The 22,367-nt window shown below is 44.4% G+C and overlaps 1 protein-coding gene across 1 annotated transcript in view; it reads right to left on the bottom strand.

Moving 5' to 3' along the window:
- Positions 1 to 22,367, bottom strand: part of DGKG (diacylglycerol kinase gamma) — a 124,327-nt gene that overhangs the window by 5,949 nt on the left and 96,011 nt on the right. The window contains exons 17-18 of the mRNA XM_060297510.2: positions 8,712 to 8,832; positions 6,392 to 6,452 (exon numbers count right to left, since the gene is read on the bottom strand). Coding sequence (XP_060153493.2) covers positions 6,392 to 6,452; positions 8,712 to 8,832 — 182 coding nt within the window. The remainder of the gene's footprint in view (positions 1 to 6,391; positions 6,453 to 8,711; positions 8,833 to 22,367) is intronic.

Genomic DNA, 22,367 nt, shown 5'->3' with positions numbered 1-22,367 from the left:
TTTTCTATTCAAGGTTGGTTGAACCCAAGGATGCGAAGCCCATGGATGTGGATGGTCGGCTATATGATGGCACTTTCCCAAACACGCAATGTCTTGGATACCATATGTTAAACAGTCCATTACTTTCAAATTCGTTTATGATCTTTCTTCTCTCCTTCATTAGTTTTTATGTATACTAGGGTTTCTTAGGGCTCTCTTCTGTACTATTGATTTATCTATCCAATATTGCGTCAATTGCTGTGGCTTTATAACTATTTTAATATCTTGTGGGAAGTCCTTCTTCACAGCTCTTTTATAAAATGCCTTAGCTATTGCATTGTCTTGTCAAGTTTAAAAAACTGCATTAGAATTTTGTCTGGGGGGGGTCCCTATTTAGAAACATAGGATGTTTCTAAATTCAAATCTTTTAAAAAATATTACTTAAGTCTTGAAGTTTTCTTCATCTATTTTTCACAATTCAGTTTGGTATTTTGTTTTTGTCTGTTGCCATTATAATACTTAAACTTTTTTCTGTTATATTCCTCTGATTGGTTATTGCTGGTATGTACAAAAGCTATTAACTTTTGTCTATCTTTCTGTACAGCTTCATTGAAATAATTTAACCTATGAGGTTTTCAGTTGATTTTATTAGCTTTCTATATACATAATTATATTATCTGCAAATAATGACAGTTTTGATTCTTTTCCAAATAGTTATATTTCTTTTCTGCTTCATGTGTTTTGCATTGGTTAGAACTTCCAAATAACATTAGCACACGTCTTATCCATGATTTTAATGAGAATTCTGCTAGCGTGTTACGTAAAATATTACTCATTGGTTTAAGATAGATATTTTTCGGGACCTCCCTCGTGGTCTGGTGGTTAGGACTCCATGCTTCCACTGCAAGGGGCACGGGTTCAATCCTCAGGGAACTAAGATCCTGCATGCTGTGTAGCACGGCCAAAAGAAAAAGGAGTTTTTTTTTCTTTTTTTTTCTTTTAAGGAAGTGCCTTTCTGGTCTGAGTTTTCATCTTTAAAAATCAGAAATGTTGAATGTAATTGAGTATTTTGGGGTCATCTATTCATATTATCATGTGATTTTTCTATCCAAACTTATATAAGAAGACATCCTTGCATTCCTTTGATATATTCTTCTTGAGTGAATGATTCTTTTAATATATTGTTCAATTGTATCTGCCAATACTTTAATTTTTTTTTTTTTTTTTTTTTTGCTGTACGCGGGCCTCTCACTGCTGTGGCCTCTCCCGTTGCGGAGCACAGGCTCCGGACGCGCAGGCTCCGCGGCCGCTCCGCGGCATGTGGGATCTTCCCAGACCAGGGCACGAACCCGTGTCCCCTGCATCGGCAGGCGGACCCTCAACCACTGCGCCACCAGGGAAGCCCTACCTATAATTTTTGTATCATGTTCATATTTGAGATTGGTCTGTAGTTTTCCAATTTTAAGCATAGTTTTTGTTAGGTTTTTGTATCTGTCTTAATTTTATCAAATGGATTGGGTAGCTTTCAATCTTTGTTCTATGGAACAGTTTACATAAATATTTATTCCCTAATAATATGGAAGAACTCACCAGTAAGATCATCTGTTTTAAGATCATTGTGGATGTAATTCTTTGAAAATATTTTTCATTTCATTAAGGTTACCTAGGATTTTTATAAGATGTTCAAGTTTATTAGAATCAAGATAAAACTATATATATGTCATATAATGTCTTATTAAATAAAACCATTACCATATTTATATTACATATGTATTAAATATTTTAATATCTCTAATCTGTTTTTCTTTTTCTCTTTTTAAAATTAGGTTTTCAAACATTTGACATGTTTAAAGAACTAGTTCTAGATTTTCCTGTTTTTTAATTGTTTAATTTCTAATTTTATCTTTATTTTCTTCCTTCTGCTTCTCCTAAGTTTGTTTTATTATTCTTTTAATTTGGGGATTATTCATTACATTTTTTTTCCTTTTCAAATAATGGAAGTATATGAGACTCTGAATTTACTTCCAAATACAGTTTAGGCTATATTCTGTAAGATTTGAATGCGAGCCTTCTCATTTTTATTATTTTTTAAATAGTCAATAATGTTAGCTTTGATCGCCTCTTAAATCTATTATTCTTTAGGAGAATTTAAAAATCTCTGAGTGATTGGATTTTATTTATTCATTTAATCTTCTATTATTAATTTCTAGTTTTATTGCTTTGTGGTCACATAAAACAACCGTTATAATTTCTGCTTCTGGATTTTATATATATGTTTTCTTTGTGAACTAGTTTATGATCTATTTTAGTAAATATCCTATGAATCCTTGAAGAAATGAGATATTTAATTATTTAAGGCACAGTTATTTCATCCAAGTTTAATTTTTAAATTGAGGTATAATTGACATATGACATTATTTTAGTTTCAGGTGTACGACTTAATGATTTGATATTTGTATATATTGTGAAATGATCACCACAGTAAGTCTAGTTAACATCTGTCACCATAGTTACAAAATGTTTTCTTGTGATGGGAACTTTTAAGAGTTACTCACTTAGCAGCTTTCAAATATACAATACAGTGTTATTAACTATAGTCACTCTGCTGTACATCACATCCCAGGACTTAACTTATTTTATAACCGGAAGTTTGTACCTTTTTACCCCCTTCACCCGTCTCACCCACCCTGCTCCCCCTACCCCCACCTCTGACAACCACCAATCTGTTCTCCATACCTATGAGCTTGTTTTTTTAAAATCCAAGTTTTATGTCATTTACTTTTTTTACAGCTTGACCTCAAACTTTTTTTTTTTTTTTTTTGCGGTACTGTTGTGGCCTCTCCCGTTGTGGCCTCTCCCATTGCGAAGCACAGGCTCCGGATGCGCAGGCTCAGTGCCCATCGCTCACGGGCCTAGCTGCTGCGCGGCTCCACGGCATGTGGGATCTTCCCGGACCGGGGCACGAACCCATGTCCCCTGCACTGTCAGGCAGACTCTCAACCACTGCGCCACCAGGGAAGCCCAGAAACAAATATTTTAAAGCTTCTCAATACCTGTCTTTCTGTCAATTTTTTTTTTTTTTTTTTTTGCGGTATGTGGGCCTCTCACTGCTGTGGCCTCTCCTGCTGCGGAGCACAGGCTCCGGACGCGCAGGCCCAGCGGCCATGGCTCACGGGCCCAGCTGCTCCACGGCATGTGGGATCCTCCCGGACTAGGGCATGAACCCGTGTCCCCTGCATCGGCAGGCAGACTCTCAACCACTGTGCCACCAGGGAAGCCCTGTCAATTTTTTATATATGTATTTTTCTCAGAATATACATCTATACAGAGTTTCACAGTATATATTTTGATTCTGTTATTAAACAACTAAAATTTTATGACCATTATATCTCAAAATTGAGAGTACTTTATATTAAATAAAAAGTGACATTCTTTATTCCACTTTATGCTTTTGGCATGTTGGAAGGTTAGTTTGCCCCAAACTATCACTTCTTACTTTTAATTTCTCTATGCTTGTTAAGGATAAGATAAAAAGATATATATATGTCTTTCTGTTTTAGATGTATCTCTTTATAAGAAGTGTATCATTGGATTTTATTTTTTAACCCAATATGAGAGTCTTATACTTTTAATAGGGGACTTTAGCACATTTATATTTTTTTGTCATTATTGATATATTTAGTCTTAACCTCTTTTATCTTAATCAAAAAAATTTTAAATGTTTGCTTGTTATTCACTTTCTGTCTTGTGCTACACTGACAGGGTTCATTAACTTTAAATCCTCCCAGATTTGAAAGGTGTGCACCCTGTTTTTAGTGTCACTAGTAATTATCTAGTTATTAAAATTTTCTTCAGATTTACATCCTGTAATTATTAAAGTGAAGAGAGACAATGAAAAATTTAACATTTTTACTATTCTTTCAACAATGTCTCCCACGTGCTTTCAGCCTTGGTGAACATAACTTTAGGTTTGGGATCCAAGTTATGAATGTTTACATTACATATCTTCTCTTTCAAAGAATGATTTTTGCCATTTGCATTCAGTTGCATAACCATATTTAACAGTTTTTTTTTTTTTACTTTATTCTAATTTAACTGATTTTAATTTTTACCAAAAGTTCTTTTGTTGCTGTGCTGTCCCATCATTAAGCCTTCAATTCGGAATCACTTCATAGTATGTGCCTTCAGGAAAATGATTCAAAAAGGGTGCTTTTGTTTTAACTCTTTCAAGTTTAAGAATGATTTTCTGTTACCTTCTGCTGCAGACCAAATTGTGTTCCCACCTCCACACCCCAAAATTCGTAGGTTGAAGCCCTAACCTCCAATGTGAGGGCATTTGGAAATATGGCCTTTAAGGAGGTAATTAAGGTTAAATGGAGTCATAAGGGTGGGGGCCTGAATCCAATAGGACCAGTGTCCATATAATAGGAAGAGACATCAGGAGTGAATGCACACAGTGAAAAGGCCATGTGAAGACAAGGTGAGAAGGCCATTGTCTGCAAGTCAGGAAGAAAGGCCTCACCAGAAAGCAACCCTGCCGACACCTTCATCTTGGACTTCCAGCCTCCAGAACTATGAAAGACTATGTTGTTTAAGCCACTCAGTCTGTGGTATTTTGTTAGGGCAGCCTGAGCTGACTAACATACCTTCCACAGACTGAACACCATAAAAATCATTGGGTCACAGTTTTTTTTTTCATCGTGAGTTGTAATCTCTAAAAGGTGGCATGGAGAGAGAGTGGGGATAGGAGGAGTATCTGGCTATTTTAAAATCAGTGCTTGGATCTGGAGGAAAGCAGTCCAGTTTCCAGATACTACTGAGCTAGGTGGCCGAGGTTTGCTTTCTTCCAGCTTTTTGTTTCTTTCTTTTAGGAGACAGGAGGAGCTTGGATAGATGTTTCTTTTTTTTTGTGGTACGCGGGCCTCTCACTGTTGTGGCCTCTCCCGTTGCGGAGCACAGGCTCCGGACATGCAGGCTCAGCAGCCATGGCTCACGGGCCTAGCCGCTCCGTGGCATGTGGGATCTTCCCGGACCGGGGCACGAACCCGTGTCCCCTGCATTGGCAGGCGGACTCTCAACCACTGCGCCACCAGAGAAGCCCATTGGATAGATGTTTCTTAATTCAGCTCCATCAAAATTATAAGTAGTACAAATTCCCTCCATCCTTCCCAACTCTAACAAGGTGGTAAGATATTAGGTTTTGCTGTAGTATGTTCTCATACTTTTCTTAGACTTCACAGAAACCAAAAGATTGAGGTAAGATTTTGCAGAAAAACTCCTACTTTTTATAACCTTTATAAAAGATGACATTTCTAAAGTCTCTGTCTCTAGGGACTAGTTTTACAATTTGTAGAAGTTATATGGAACAAAGAATTATAGAAATAAACCTACAATTCAGACCTAGTAACTGTCTTATGAAAACCTTTTTTCTAGAAGACAACTTGATGTTCTGAAGGGCTCCAAATAGCAGGTTATCGAGGTATCTGAATACTCCACTAGAGTGAGGAAGCTCAGAAACACAACTTCTGTCTTGAGATTTGCACCCTCACGATAGCATTGAGGATGTTACTAATGTAGTATCCCAGTGAACACCCTGGGCCCTGAACACCAGGACAGTGGTTTCTCTTTGCCATGGAGTTTCTAGCTGGGTTTCTGAGAACAAACTGCTAACAAAGGTATGGTAAATCAGGGACTGGGGTTGTTCCCTTGATTTTTGTTTGTTCAATCCTTTATCCATTGCTAAACAAATATTAATATTATTGTGCAACTATTACAAACAAACCAGGCACAGTGCTAGGTGCTGAGAAATATGGGTCACAGAAATGCCATAAACAAAATAGATAACCCGTGTGGTTACCCTTTCAGGGGAGTTTTCAGGTGGGTCCTCGGGGCTGCGGGTGCACCTGGGGTGCAGCGTGTCTATGCACTGTGGGAATTCTCCCCCAGGAGCCCCGGTGGTCACAGCAACTAGCTGGAAGTTTGGCGTAAGTGTGCACATTGGCTGCCATATAAAGAAGCACCTTCTAGTGATTAGGCTTGTTCATCAGTGGAACAGTCTTCCTTTTGGGGTGGTAAGTTCCTTGCCACTGAGTGATTCAAGCTGAGGCTCTCAAGGACACTGTAGATGAAGCCTCAGAATTCACCATCTAGAACCATAAGCTCTTTGAAGACAGGTCTATGTCTCCTTTGGTTTTGGAACTGGTGTCTCCCAGTGTCTGACACATAGCACATATTCAATGAAAGCTTGGCAGGTAAATGAATGGATGGATGAATAAAGTGGAAGAGAAGCTGCACTAGATGATCTCCCAAAGCTCCTGTAACTCTGCGATTCAGAGTTTCATATTAAGTCAGTGCCCCAAAGGGGCCCAAAATAAAGCTTCTCACCCTCATCTCAAAGATTGGCAAAACTTACCGTGCAAGGTGGCTGCATCCAGGGCTCTCCGTCCACTTGCATTGGCAGCAGCTTGTTCGTCCTGGAGCCCCGAGAACAGAGAGCACAGTGAGCTTCTTGGAGTCTGAGGATGAGGGTTGCCCCCACCAGGGAAATAGAAGTGGGAAGACCTGACCTGCCCACCTAGGAGTGGTTCTGAAGACTCTCCTGGGGGGGTGGGGCTTGCTGAAAACAGATTTCTGAGCCCACGTCAGGGGTCCCGACTTGACAGGTGTGGGCCAGACCCAGAGGTCTGTGTTTTAATAAGCACTATGGATGATTCTGTTGCTTTGACCCCCAGACTCTACTTTGAGAAACATGGCCCTGGGTGAGCAGTGAAGTCCAGAGGAGTCTGGGAAACAGCAGCCAACAAGTATGGCAGCACCACAGCTGAGTGGACCCTTAGTCAAACGATCAGCCAGAGGGCCTGTCCATGGTGCCAAAACGCCACTATGAAATGGGAAAGGTTATGAAACGGGGAAAGGCCTGGTTTCAACGTTGAGTGAGCAGTTGCACCGTGTCAGTGAGGTAACGTCTCCCACTTAAACGAGGTACAGCTCAGGTCTGAGTGTGTCTTGCCTTGCCCCCAGTCCTAAAGCATCCCCTCTTTTATCTCCTGAACAACAACAGACGCTGCGGTTGCATGGACCGTGGACCTGGCTTAGCTGGGAAAGGGGGTCATTGGGAATGTGATCCCCATGGGTAGGCGGAGGAGAGAGGAGAAAGTGTTGCTTTCTTGCTTGGGTCAAGGCTTCTTTGGCATATGGATTATTAAAGGAGAGAGATGAAGGAGAAAAGGCAGGTCCTTTCGGAGGCCTCTGGTCTGGGCGAGCAGGGAACAGTTGCCACCCACTGGCCAGAAAGCCCTCACCTGGGTTTGGCATCTGCCCTGCTTCTGAAATTATAAAATGAGGGAGGCAGGCTGCGTTTCTTTTTTTTTTTTTCAGGCTGTGTTTTGATGCAGATGATTCTCCGACTGACTCTGAGGATATTTAATAATAAGAACCAATAAACCTAATAATAAAACAAATAAGAGGAGAGAGAGAGTGGCATTTTGGTTTTGGGGAGTGAGGAGAGTTATCTGGGGAATGCCCAGGAGGCTAGGCCTTCTGACTCACCCCCTCTATTTCTATCTGGAAACAGAAATATCCTATCTCTTATACATGTTTTTTAAAAATTCTTCAGAGACCAAATTCTCTGGTCTACATATGTTATGGCTTAGATGTGCTAATGGACTGGACCTACTCAGTGTTAGAGTCATGGGGGAAGGACAGAGAAGGAACTACAGAGGTTAACCTGGAAAACAGGGGCCCCAGCACAACAGCCCAACGAAGAAGAGAAGCAAAGATTTGGGGAATAATTGAAAAGACAGAGGAGACACAGAGAGGGAATGAAGAAAGGGGGTTAGTGGGCTAGATCAGGGAACCAGCTCTGAGGACCTTTCTGAAGGATGCAGGGTGGCACCAAGAACAGCGTTTCTCTGAATGTGCTCTGAGGACCTTCACCCAAGAGGTTAAGGGATAAAAGGGTTCTGTGTTTAAATAACTTTGGGAAACCTGCATGTGGTGGTCCCCTCCAGGAGATCCCCAAGACACACGAATAGATTTGATCTATAGAAATTAAATGGGAAATGGAAGGGAATGAGGACTCCTGACATAATCAGGTGGACGAAAATCTGTGACGAGTTGCATTTATTAAACAGAAGCAGCCCAAATCAGAAGATCCCCTCCATCAGACCCCATCTATTCAGGAACCTGCAGTGGCTGACCTGTGTGATCCACACTCTAGAGAACTGTCATCCTCTTAGTCAGTTATGACGGGTTTGCTGAGGTTGATGGTTTAACTCTACAAAGGTATATGGGATTGCTAACTCTAATAAAAGTATTTCTAAGACCATTATCCAAGAAAGAGCAGAGTGGAGCACAGAGCCTGGTTTTTGTCAAAGTGTGCCCTCTGGCATGCATTGAACAGTTCAATTTGTAAAGATAAAGAAGGCAAGGAGTTGGATCTCTGGTTCTCTGGACCTCATAGTATGACAATCCTATTTAGAGAATCTCACCAATTCATTCTAAGAGAACAGCAAACTGGTTGTGGTGGGACCCTTTAGTTGATGTCCTGGATGTTTGCGTTATACCTGGTTGGGGAAGTGGTCTCCAAAGACATTCTTCATCAATGTTATCAAGCTTCTGCCCCACCCCACTCTCTCTGCACTGAAATCTAAAGATGGCTTCCTAGTTGTTATCTGTAAGAATATTCAGGGAGGTGGGGAGACTGGGGGGCTGCTGGGTGATGAGGAGCATACCTGATGGAGACAGAGGAGCACTGGGCCAGCCTCCTGCCTGCACTCTTCAGGCCAGTGTAGATCTGCCCCATTTCCATGGCTCCCTCTAGCCCCACCACTTCAAGAAGCTGGTCACTGAGGTCTGTAGAGTGAGACAAGCAAAAGCAGTGCACACACATCTCTCTGTTTCCCAGTCTGGTTTGGGCCAGAAGGTCTGGTCCCTAGATGGCCAACCCAGAACTCTCAATATCCCTTCATCTCCTACCAAACAGCATTTTCATCCTCATTCTAAATAGGGAATTTCCCCAGAAGTCAACAAATGTACTTTTCATAAACAGAAACCCAGTTCTAGTAAAAAAAAAAAAGGTTTTGATTCAGAAGGTTAACGTGCATCCACTGAATAGGCTGACATATCCAGAAGCCTCTTCAAATGGAGCGTAACATAAAGGATGACCCAGCTATTTCTGAAATACAATCCCCCAGTGCAGCTAAAGACACATTGGCTTGGGATTAGGATAGGAAGGAATGCTGATGAAGGTCATTATCCAGAGCTGGATCAGGTTTCTCTTCCCTGAATGTCTGAATAACATTTTGGCCCTACTGACGATGACTGATGCTTAATTAACTTCAAATTTGGCCTGCGGTAAGCCAGTGGTGAGCCAACCTCCTTGGACATCCTTGGGGAAGTCAGTGACCTCTTTCAGGACACCAGGTGCCTCATCTGAGCCAAGGAAAAGAATATTTCACCTACACCAGATTATACTGGGTCCACAGTACAAAAAGAGGGATAGAAAATACGAGTCTCAGGCTCAGAGTCGCACAGGATCGATGGCTCCCCACAGTGGCAGTCGCTTCTGATTCAGCACCTAGAAGAGGTCCTTTTTTTCAAAGTTCCTGGGGCTTGGATTGTGCCTGTCCAATTTCTGGGGAAAGCAACGGCAGCGTTAAGGTTTGATGGTGGGCCCAAAGACTCATTTTGACAACACAGAAGCAAATTTATTTAAAACAGAAGCAAATAAAAAGGCAGCTTCTTTAAAAGCTTCCATTCCTTCTTTGCCTACTAAGGCAGGGGAAATTCTCTCACAGGTTGTGGCTAATCACTAACATCCTATTAATATTCATGAACTAGAAAATTGTTCTAGAAAATTGTTAATGTCTCTGCTTATTTGACAGATGGCTTCGGTCTTCTAAGGTGCCTCCTGATAAAGTACGATAGTGTTTATTAAGATTGGCAAGGAGATATTTGGGTTTGTCTTTACTTTTTTTTCACATACACACACTGTATTTTATTTTTACAAGAGATAAATAAACTGACACCAAGCATTGTGTCTTTACTTTTTTGTTAGACTGTTGTTTAAAAAACAGTCTCTTGACAGATACACTTCTTTTTTTTTTTAACACCTTTATTGGAGTAGAATTGCTTTACAATGGTGTGTTAGTTTCTGCTGTATAACAAAGTGAATCAGCTGTACATAAACATAGATTCCCACATCTCCTCCCTCTTGACGGATATACTTCTAATGAAGACAGTTAAACTACTGGGCTGACCACAAATGTGTAAACGTCGCCGAAGTCTAACCTAACGGTCACTAATGGACATCAGCTGCCAGCAGATACAAACACTGCATTAGTCTCTCTACACCCATGGTTTTCCCCTCCACACCCATCGACACTCCCATTCTCCTATCTCTGGTACTCCTGTTTTCATAACTGTGAAAAGATACTGTCTCCTTAAACCCTCCATCTCATTTGGATTTGGAACAAGAAGCCATGAATAGGCAAAGTTTGTTTAGGAGAACGCTCCAGGCTCTCTTAAGGAGCTTAGATCCAGTAAACAACAAATGTCTAAACCTCTAGTCACTTAATTAGTTCCCTTCTTACTAAAGTGTGTTGAATAACCATTGGATAGTTTTAGCTTAATGTGTCATTTTACAGTGTCTGTGAAATCAGTATGGGTTGTGAATGAGAGAGAGAAGAAGAAGGAGGAGGAGAAGGAGGAGAAAAATGAGGAGGAGGGAGGAGGGAGGAGGGAGGGGAGGGAAAGGGAGGGAGGAGGGAGGGGAGGGAAAGGGAAGGAGGAGGGAGGGAGGGAAAGGGAGGGAGGAGGGAGGGGAGGGAAAGGGAGGGAGGAGGGAGGGGAGGGAAAGGGAGGGAGGAGGGAGGGGAGGGAAAGGGAGGGAGGAGGGAGGGGAGGAGGGAGGGAGCAAAAGGGAGGGAGGAAAGACGTGTAGGGTGTGTTTAGGGGTGAGGAGAGTGGGGGAGTCATACTGGGGTAGGAGAAAGTAGGAGAAAAGAGAGGTCGAACTTTTTAGAAGTTTCTCTGTTGGCAGAGAGACAGATGTCTTGTAAAATGTTGCTCTCTGTACCAGTCTTTGGTATCTGCCAGTGCTGTGATAGTTCAGTGTTTTCCCTCCTTGAAACATTCCCTGGTAACAAAATGTTCTAAGAAGCAGGGGCCTTAATAGACTCAAGTGTTTCAGCTTTTACAATGTCTTGGTCTTTTAACAAATTTTCCTGTTGAATGGCTTTAACAGCGAAAAGTTGTTATCACTTCCCACACATTACCTTGCAGCTATTACTTCCCACACATTACCTTGCTTCCTGGCTCTAGAAGAGACATAATGCAGGCTGATCTCATCAGTATGGGGGGTGGGTAGAGGCAGGGGTTTACACAAATGTGGGACTTGGGCGATAAGTGCAGAAGTGCAAGGGGAGGGGCCAGGATCTTCTATGTCTCACCGTTCGGCCTTTGAATTTGTACTCTGAATCTTCCCCGGTGTGAAGAGGCTAGGATGGCTCCTGCTTACCACTGAAGGAAGACTTGCTGGCTGTTCTGTTTCTCTACCATTGCCTAACTGATCTTTCAACTTCCTAAAATGCCTACCAGGAAGTTCTGCAGTAAAGAAATATATTCAACTTTGTTTCCCAAACTTATTGGACCATGAGACTCTTCTTTTGTGTGATACCTAGAAAACAGTTTTATAGGTAACCCTGGCAGTTTTCTTTGGAACACATTTTGGGAAATTCTGGCATCACTCAATTCCCTGTACTTCCTCTAGCACACAGATCCTTATGCAGAAACTAAATCTGGAGTTAAAATGAAACAGAACAGAGTACAGGTTGATGTGCAGGCACACAGAACATTTAACGTTCAGAACTTAGAATCCAGCATCAGGACACCTGATATACCACGTGTCTGCTTTACCTTAGGCACCAATGACTCAGAGTGTGGTTTGGCAATTCATATCATCTCCATATTGTCTCTACATTCTTCAATTTGTTTCTGTTTAAGATGGAATGTCCATGTATCTTAGCAAAACAGGAACTCATTAATCCACTCACTCAATCATTCAACAGTTACTGATGGCAACCAAGTGCCAGGCAGTGTGTTAAGAAGTGGGAATGCAAAATATTCAACTCTTGAAGGACTCTTGGCCAAGAGGGAGGAAAAGCGTTAGGTGTAGAAGATGTTGTCAGTGAACTATAGGAACAAGGAGGCCTGAGTAACTGATTATGACTGGGCAAGGTATGGAAGGAAGTGTCACAGACATTTAAGGAAGGTCTTGAAGGATGAATGCCAAGGTAATTTGCTGGGTTAAGAAGGAGAAAGAGGAAGGACATTCCAGGGACAGGGGTGATTGTGGGTAGGACTGGATAGTCACTGGATGCAAAAGGAAATTAATTTATCAATAAACTCACTTGGCAATGTCATTGGAAAATATAAAAAGTATCTCTCCCTAATGAGAATTACTATCTAGAGATTTTTTTTTTTCATAGAACTATAAAAAGAGGGTCTCTGGGCTGGGCACCAACTTGTTGCAACCAGAGAGCTAGGTCTTTCAGCACTGCTCCTGGCAACAAAGTCTTGGGCAGTGCTCTGTGTGCAGCAAACACTTCCTCCAAGAAAGAAAAAAGAGGAAGAATGGGAACATGGGAACAGGAGAATGTGGAAGCAGAGGCGGAACAGCAAGGACAGCGATAGCAGTTCCAATCTGGTACACTTGATTCAGCCTCCAGTATGGGATTTTATAAATGCACATCTGCTCATGTCACCTCCACAGCAAAAACCCTTCAGTGGCACCAAGCATGACACCAGGCACTGGGAAGGGAAGATGAAATGGGCACGCTTTCATACCTATGATCAGACTGTAAACTGGCAGAAAAGTTTTTAGAAGTTTGGTAATAAATGTCTAAAACTTTCACACGGTTGATTCATTTATTTCTTGATATTGATCACAAGAAACCACTGAAAAAATCTAAGTTCATACAAATATGAATATTGTGGCGTCATTTATTACAGTGAAACTTCCCCCTCCCCCATTTCTACCTATATGAGAATAGTTAAATTATATGGTATCAAACTATAGAATTTTACACTGCTATTAAAATGTTTACAGATTTCAAAAACATTAAATATGTATATGTTATAACTTCAAGTGCGAAGGCAGGATACAAACTTACTTGCATAGCATGTTCTCAACTATATAAGAACATGCATGGAAGAAAAGAACAAATTCCCCTAAAATCTTAAAGAGTTGTGAGTTCTGGGTAATTAGATTAAAAGTGATTATTATTCTCTACTTTATGTTTTTCTAAGTGTTTTGCATGTTCTATAAGTGTATATCACTGTTATAATTTAAAAGTCATTTTAAAAACCTATCAACTGCTGTTCATACTTGGAAAGATGTAAGTTCCCTGGCTTGATGATGCCCAAGACCCGCCCCCATCTGACAAGAGGCTGCCTCTACCGTTATTTCCTGACATCGTAGGGCTAAGTTCCTGCTCCAGACATATACAACAACTTAGCTCCCCAATAAACCCTACTGTTTCTCTCTTTTATGCCTCTACCCATGCCGTACCCCTGCTTGAAATACTCTCTTCCACTTTTACTTGCTCATCAAAACCCAGCTCAAGCACTGTCAACTTCAAGAAGCCTCCCTGGACTTCCATGCCTGCAGTTTGATTTAGATGTTCCTCCTCAAACTTTCCCAGGTAGACATATATGGTCAAAGAAAGAACAGGCTGGTTGATGTGTTGCTGTGGCAAGAGATGGTTGCAGTAATTACTGTACCACAGGATCTAGGTTGAACAGGGAAGGAGCTGATGGACTAGGTGAAAAGGGAGAAGCCAAGTGAGAGACTTGATGAGTTCCAGGAGCAGGTGTTCTGAGACGGTGGGAGAAAGGTTTGGGAGGATGTGCTGTGAGTGGCGCTAGGATGACAAGTTCTACCTGCGGCCCCAGTGGTGGGCAGCTGAAGGAGAGGGTGGTGATAGGGATCAGAGTCGAGGAGAAGTGCGGCTAGGTCAGGGGTTCCTCAACTTTGCTGCATGTTAGAATTACCTGGGGCGGGGGGGTAAAAATAATAATACCCAGGTTGCCCCCATACCAGTTAAATCAGAATGTGTGGGCCTCCTACGGTATAGCACAGGGAACTGTATTCAATATCTTGTAATAATCTATAATGGAAAAGAATCTGAAAAAGAATATATATATGTATATATTATGTATAACAGAATCATTTTGCTGTACACCTGAAACACTGTAAATCAACAACACTTCAATTAAAGAAAAAAGAAAAAAGAATGCATAGGCCTGGGAGCTAGGCATCAATCAGTATTTGCCTAGCTGATTTAAAGATTCCCCAGGTGATTCCAAAATGCAGACAGTTTGGGAACTGCTGGGCTAGGTTATTGGGTAGATCATCCCCATAGGCCAGTGGTTCTCAGAGCGTGGCATCAGCATCACCTGGAAACTTGTTAGAAACGGAAATCCTCAGGCCTCACCCAGATCGACTGAATCAGAAACACAGGTGGTTGGGCCTGGCAGTCTGTGTTCTAACAAGCCCTCTGGAAGATTCTGAGGCACACTCAGAATCAAGTTGGAGAACTTGAGCCTTAGGCAATAAAACTGCCCAAAACATATGCAGGAGTTGGAGTGAAGAAGAATATAAACAAGTTACTTCCTGACTGCTTTGATCCAGAGCTTCTTCACTTGAAAAGGAGACGTTAGGAATAATAATACTGACCTCAAAGTGTGGTTATGCGATTAAATGGCAGAGGTGTATGTGAAAGTGTCTGGCACAGAGTGGGCTCCAAAAACATATTAGGTTTGCTTTCCTTTTCTGCCACATTCACCCTGGCAACTCCCAACAGTCTGTCTGTCTGTCTACCTTCTTAGAGCTGTGTACGAGAGTCCAGCCCATAATATTCAGGTTAAAACATCTTTAACAATCTTCAGTGTTCCTCGTGGTTTCACACAAAGGCCGTAAATCCAGGTGAGCTTTAGATGAAGTGGGCATCCTGCCCCAGCTGTTTTTCTTCCTTTAAACTCTTCCCTGACTCTGTTCCTTTTCCCACTTCTTTGAGCTCAGCCCCATTTTGCTTTTATTTCTTTAGACCTTCCCACAGTCTGGAGGAGGGGGTGGAGCTCAGCGCCAATAGGTAAAGGCTGGCAGGGCGCTCCTATTTAAGGGGCACATCTTCCCTGCTTAAACCCTCTGGAAGCCCGACAACATCTCAGTTCTTAGTGAGGCATCCAAGGTCATTCGCTATCTGGCCCTGTTCCCAGCACAGGTATCCCTCTGCCTGGGGAACTCCTGTTTACCCTCCCGGGACACTCCAGGCAGTGTGCTTTTTCCTTCTCCTCTGCTCAGTGGATCTCACCCAACGACAACTGTTTCTGGACGCATCACTCTCCCAACCCCACTGAGAGTTGAAGGCAGGGATGTGTTCTTGTTTTGTTTATCTTTGAATCCTTAGCAACTAGCCCAGCCCTTGGCATACAGAAGGCTCCTAATAAATGTTTGTTGAGTAAATTGAATAAGATACATGCTTTAGTGTCAAAGACCTTGACAGGTTTAGCCTGAAAGAGGAAAAATATAATGATTAATAATAATGATAACAACTTGCCTAGATTAAACTGGGTAACAGGTTTTCCATGAATTAACTCATTTAATCTGCATATAATAGATAATGATGACCCAGTCTGGTTTTCACCTCTCTTCTTTAATGCATAATTTTTATGTTCATACTCATCTTGGCTGCTGGTTCACATTAATGAACATTCAGTCCTTTAAGATATAAGGGATATGATGTGGGTTTCATGATTTGGGCTCCTCACTTGCGGTGCCCTGGAGAAGCGTGGGAGATCCTTAGCCTAGCTGCGTGCTTTGCTACCCTCAATCTCACTCCCACCCTGCTTCCCCTTCTATCTGCACTCCAGGGTTCAGGTATGAGGGCTGCAATGGGCTACCCCCGGAATCAAGCAACCCTCAGCGGAGGTGCTGAAACCCTATGTGACGGCACCAGAAGGCTTCTGAGCCATCCCATCCCAGCGGTGAGGAAGGCCGCCGCATACCCTAGAGCAGCTGTGTGACATAATAAACCCTGTGGGCTCTGCCCCTTTACCTGGGTTACAGCAGCACAGGTGGACTGAGGTGTTAGGTGTCTGTGCTTACTTTGGGCTAGAATCCTATCAGTTCAGCAGGTAACACCAGTCAGCTAATGCTGCTCTGAAGCTTTGACTGACAGGGGTATGTGTCTGATTAATTCGAAATGCAAAAATTTGTCACTACTTCATACGTGGCCTCTGACAGACAAATACGGCATCACAGGGATAAAGGAAAAAGCTCAGAAACTCTGCGCAAGTTCTTGAGTTTGGGGCTAACAGCTCAATGGCTGTGTCCATACAGGGCAGGGCATTTGTTTTCTCTGAGTCTGTTAGTTCGCTAGGGCTGCCATAACAAATCCCACAGGCTGGGTGGCTTAACCACCACCAATCTATTCCTTCACAGTTCTGGAGGCTGGAAGGCCAAGGTCAAGGTACATCTTGCACCTTTCAGGGTTGGCTTCTTCTGAAGCCCTTCTCCTGGGTTTGCAGATGGCCACCTTCACACAGCCCTTCCTCTGTGCACGCACATCTCCGGTGCCTCTCTCTGTGCCCAAATGTCCTCTTCCTGTAAGGACACCAATCAGATGGGAGTAGGGCCCACCCTAACTGCCTCATTTAAACTTAATCACCTCTTTACAGTCTGTCTCCAATTACAACCACATTCTGGGGTACTGGGGATGAGGGCTTCAAAATATGAACAAAATTCCCCCCCCCCCCCACCAAACATCCCTGCCCATAAGAGGGACAATATGAAAACCTACATCATGGGTTATTTTGAGGACAAAAGAAACAAAGAATGTGAAGGTGCTCAGCAAACAGCAGTTAGGAACGTCCCTTATCACTGGGCTACTGAGAAGCCGGCATGCACGGGGAGGGGCTGTGGGACCTTCTTACTCGCCTCAGAAAGCAAGGATGCAACCCCGCTCTGCCCTGCTGCGGGCCAGGTTCGGCCCCCATGTTCTGGACGGGTGAGTGGTAGCTGGCAGACTCGGCCTGCCAAGCCAGTGGTAGGCGTCACCTTGGGCTACTCTCCTGCCTCCAGATTTCCATGGAGATAGCCCACGTGCCCTTGGCGGCTCAGGAACCCAGAGCCCAACAAAGCCGGGCACTGATCAGCCCACCTAAGCTTCCCACTGGGTCTGGTCTGGGCAGATGAAAGGCTGCTCCCAGCTAGAGAGCTTCAAAGCCCGCTTAGAAGCATGGCGGCCTGAAAACAGGCTGGGGGGTGGGGAGATGGAGATGGAGGGGGCTTTGGGGCTTCCTTGGACACAAAAAGGTGAATAAGGAAGGAAGGCTGTAACTTACCTGCCATGTTCCCACCTGGCCTTTTAAAGCACCAGGCCCTCAGGTATCCCAATCATAGCTTATTGGAAGGGTAATTTATGACCAGTGCTTTCCCTAGACATCCTAACTCAGACACAGCACAAAGTCAGAGGGCTCCTTGCCGGTAAACGGAGCAGGCAGGGGGCTCACTTCCTGGCGTTCTGTAAACCCAGCGTAAAGAGCGTGCTACTGCGAGCCAAGCTGTGAAGCACAGAGCACGGGCTTTGGACAGACTTAGGTCGGAGTCCCTACTGTTTGGCGCTCACTACTTCTATTACTGTGGGAGAAGTCGCTTAGCCTCTCCGAGTCTTTTATCAGGAAAATGTAGGTCTAGTAACCTCACTGGCAAGGTTGCTGATGAGGTTTAGAAGTGATGCCATCCAGAGCCTGCACAGAGAGCACACAGAAGGCCCTCAAGAAACAGTGGCTGTCATTGTGATTTTAGGTTTCTTTCGAAAGGGTGGTCCTCAGGAAATTGTCTTTGCTACATAGTAAGCGCGTGGCCTTCTGCAGATGGTAATCCGTGTAATCCAGAGAAGGCAGTCCAGGAGGAAGGAGAGGAGGGAGAGGAGAAGATGGGGGGGGAGGGTAGGAAAAGAAAGAGGAGAAGGACCCTGAAGAAAAGAGGAGCAGAGATTCCACGACCTTGAGATTTTAGGGTGACTGTCCCTCCTGGCAAGAGAAGAATCCCTATTTCAACTTTTTTCCTTTAAAACAGGGAGCTTTTACTTGGAAATGAGTTCTTTAGTTCCTTTCCTTTCCCTGCCTTTGTGTTCCTGTGTGTGTGTGTGTGTGTGTGTGTGTGTGTGTGTGTGTGAGAGAGAGAGAGAGAGAGAGAGAGAGAGAGAGAGAGAGAGAGAGATACAATCCCGCAACGGGCCTGGTGGCTTTCCCTTGTTCCTGGGCTGAGCAATGAGGATGCAGAGAAGGATCTGGAGACAGGCATGGCTTTGACACCCCTGGTCCAGCTGGGCACCCCTTCTGACGGGCGGTTGCTTTGTGTCCTCGTCACACTGGTTTGCAGGTATCTTCCACTCCCAGGGGTCTGTAAAGCCCCATCAGGGCATAAAAGTGGTCAGAGGGTACTGAGTGGCCTTGGACTCTGGGTGATCCAGATGGAAACGGAAAGGAAAAGCAGCCCAGAGCCACTGCTTTCTGAGGAGGAGAGGGGCTGCAGGGTGGAAGGGAGAGGAAATGTGTTGGCCCAGCGGGCAGGGGCCGGGGTTTCTGCCTCTGCTCTAGCTGTCTAGTTGTATGACCTTGGGCCAGTCACTTTCCTCCGCTGGGCCTATGTTTCCTTGATCGGGGGTGAGGGCATTCTATCCTTGAGTTTGGTTTGAGCTCTTCCAACAAAGGTGGAGGCTGGGTTTCCTGGCCGGCTGGGTCAAGAGTAGGTTGGCAGCAGGCCTTGCCGCTTCTCACACTGTGCAGAAGACAGAACGTTCTGTGCAGCCCTACACTGAGGCAAGAGGAAGGGTGAGTTTGGGCTCACAATGGCCATTGTGGCTGGTTCCTGAAAGCCTGCTTGTGCGGTGGGGCCTCTATTCTGTGTGGCTTTCTCTTCCCGGGTTTGGCAGGGCTCTGATGAAGGCTCGGTACATTGTCCCCTCCATGCCTAAGGGCCAGGGGCTTCAGAAGGGGAGGGGCAGCGTGCTGGTGGAGGTGTGTGGTGGGGAATTTCCCCAGAAGAAATGGTCTCCTGAAATGGCTCTGAAGGGAGGGTCTGACATCATCACCATGCCTCTAAGAAAGATCAAGAGTGAGAATATCGCATAAGGCTTGGGAGGCAGCGGAGCTACAGGAATCTTGACCTGGTGGTCCCAATGAGGACATGAAGAGAATGACTATTACTGGACACAGACTCCAGGCCAGGCCTAGAGTTCTGTCAGCTTTATTGTTTTTAATCTTTGTGGCAACTCTGTTGGATAGACACTATTATCCCAACATTAAAAAAAAAAAAATCTTGAGGCTCAGAGAGGTTGAGGAACTCGCCCAATGTCACAAAGCTGGCATATGGTAAAGCTGGAATTCAAAGCAAGGCCGGTCTGACCCCCCAAATAAGCTCTGAATAAAGGACTCAAAGCAGAGACCAAACATCTTGGCATGGTGGGACCTCTCAGTGCAGGGAAGGGGGCGTGGAGTGGGGTGAGCCTATCCTCAGCTCCTCGCAGGGGAGACTTCTTGTTAAATGGAATGCCGACTCTCTTGGCCTGAAGGTGAAATACTAGTTGGTTTATTATCTGGCATTACTTTGCCCACTGAGCTCAAGAAGCTTCAATTCCACATACAGTGTATATCATAGAATCAATCAGTTAGTGGTGAGATCTTCCAGTTCAGCTCAAGCCTGAGTCTCAGGCATGACACACATAAGGTACATTACAGAGAGCTACGCCCACCAAATGAATCACAGCTAGAGGGATGCACATATCCAGAAAGGCAAAGCAAAAAGATAGTTGTGACTTTCTGGTTGTTGAGTCAAGATCAACCAGAAATGGGGAGGTGGGGGAGGGTATTGTGTGAATGGAAAGAATGCCAGGTTTGGTATACTTGGACTTGGCTCTAGTCCCAGATCCACCAATTAGTGTGGCCTTGGACAGGTCAATTAACCTCCCTGGGCTTGTTTTTCTAATTATAAAGTGTCTCCCAGGGGTGCTGTAGGGGACTGAAACGAGACGATGAATGCAAAATATTTCTAGCATATGGTGCTAAATTCAAGTAGGTGCTTAACAAGTGTTGGACGAATTGTCCGGAAAATGGGAAGAGATGGGTGCTGGCTGCAGGCTGGAGGTGGAAAAGACACAGGGCCCTGCTTCAGGCATCCATTCTGCCAACAGTAGCCACTGGTAATGGGGAGGGCTTTGGGGTGGAGGTAGACAGGAGAGGGCTGAGCTTGTGGGCAGAAGATGTCGGGACCCTGTTGGGTGGTTTGCGGGGAAGGAGGCATCATCCACACAGTAGTGTCCCCTTTGTCTGTCCCCCACTTCCTGTTGGCTTTTGTCCATTTTTCCTCTTGTGCCACTGACTGCTATTCAAGGCCTCAGAGTTGTAAGCCTGTGTTCTGCACCAGCCTCCTAACTGGCCTCCTTGCTGCCAGTTCCTTTCCTTTTCCTTGAATCCAGACTGCGTGCTGCTCTCTCATCCTATTGCTCTTGGCTTAAAACCCTGCATTATTAACCTTCCCATTATTCAAAGGATCATATACAAACTCCATGGCACATTACTCAAGGGTCTCTACGTTTCCAGTCTTCCCCTTTGCTATTTCTGTGTGCTAATGCTCTAGTCCATGTGCCTCTTCTCTCATTCTGTCCTTTCCAATCCTTTCCGGCTTCAAGTACTGGCACACACACATTCTATCTTGTTCGTTCGTTCATTCATTCATTCATTCAGTCATACATCAAATATTTATTGATCACCTCCTAGGTGCCTGGCACAGTGCTGGGCAGCAGGGGATTGAGTCCCTAAGGAAAGCCCCTCCTTTTCTTACTCCCCACACTCTAACCGTACTCTGTTTCTGCCACTCCGTGGTGCTTGCCTATCATGCCAGTGGTAACATGATCGTTCTACATATATTTCTTACATTCGACTGAGATCTGCTGGAGGTTGGAACCATGTCACACTGGTGCTTGCACCCTCTATAGCACCTGGAGCACTCGGTACTTGAAGGCAGGTTTGAATCAGCTCTACTCGGTATCCTCTGTATTCTTCGGCCAGTCACTTAACCCCATTAGCGTCAGCCATAAAATAGATTAAATAATTAAATAGGCAACAGCTTGGCCCATAAATAAGGGCTCAGTAAACAACAGCCCAATACATATTTATTGATTAATTAAGAAGATGAAGCACTTCTTGCACGACTTAAAAACAGATCAAGAAGCACAGGCTGTGCAGAGCGTGTGGCCAGGACGGAGTTTTGCTGTGGGCTGGGTCTTAGGAGGTGCCAGATATTAAAGTTGCTAGAGGGGAACAGGAGCTGGTGGTGGGTCAAGATGGGGCAAGCAGAAGAGGGAAAAACCTAAGATGTCTAGGCCTGCCAGACAGCCAGTCTAGAAGTTTCTTCTGCATGTGAAAAACGAAAGTTTCCTTGGTTCTTTGGTTCTATTTTGAGCAACAAACCTCCTAAGGCAGAAATTCAGTTGGAGTTTAACTGCAGCTTGAACCTGTATGAGCAAGTTTCCCTCTGCGGACGTGGAACAGCCTCCGGAGGCCCTATTCTGCCTCGCCCACCCCTCCCCATCTTGGCGGGGTGTGGGGGGGGCACTCAGCTGGAGGCAGAGTCCTCCTGATTCACAAGTCAGCTGGGGAAGAATGAAGGATCGCTTCACTTGAACTTCTAGTAAATGCGGGTTGGGTCAGGGACAGGCAGAAATGGGGAGGCTGGGGTGGGTGGTCTGGTGTGTATAGAAAGAATTCCATGTGTGAAATACTAGGACTTGGGCTCTAGTCCCAGGTCCTCCAGTTTGTGTGACCTTGGGCGGGTCAATTAATCTCCCTAGGCCTCATTTTTCTAATCTATAAAGTATCTTCTTGGCATCCTCGGGGGAGCAGCCAGGCCCACCAGTGCAGTGCTTTTCAAACTTGAGTAAGCATTCATCACCAGGAGATCTTGCTGACAGGCAGATTGGGCTTCAGGACGTTTGGCCTACATTCTGACACTCTCAGGTGATGCCCTTGCTGCTGGCTGTGGACCACGTGAGGTTCTAGTGCAGGGATGGGCAAACCACGGCTCGAGGGCCAAACCCAGCCTGCTGCTTGTTTGTGTAAATAAAGGGGGACTAGGACGCAGCCATGCCATTCGTTGAGTGTGGTCTATGGCCGCTTTCACGCTGAGGGGTTGGAGGTAAGCAGTTGTAGCCGAGACTGCATAGCCCACAAAGCCTAACTATTTTAAGAGTTACTATTATGTGGTCCTTTACAGGAAAAGCTTGCCAACCTCTGCTCTAGTGGACAGAGGGCTGGCCTGTGTG

The sequence above is a fragment of the Globicephala melas genome, chromosome 4 (assembly GCF_963455315.2).
Source record: "Globicephala melas chromosome 4, mGloMel1.2, whole genome shotgun sequence".
In the NCBI taxonomy this organism is placed as follows: Eukaryota; Metazoa; Chordata; class Mammalia; order Artiodactyla; family Delphinidae; genus Globicephala; species Globicephala melas.
The sequence above is the reverse complement of the archived record's forward strand: the minus strand, read 5'-3'. Positions and strand labels throughout refer to the sequence as shown.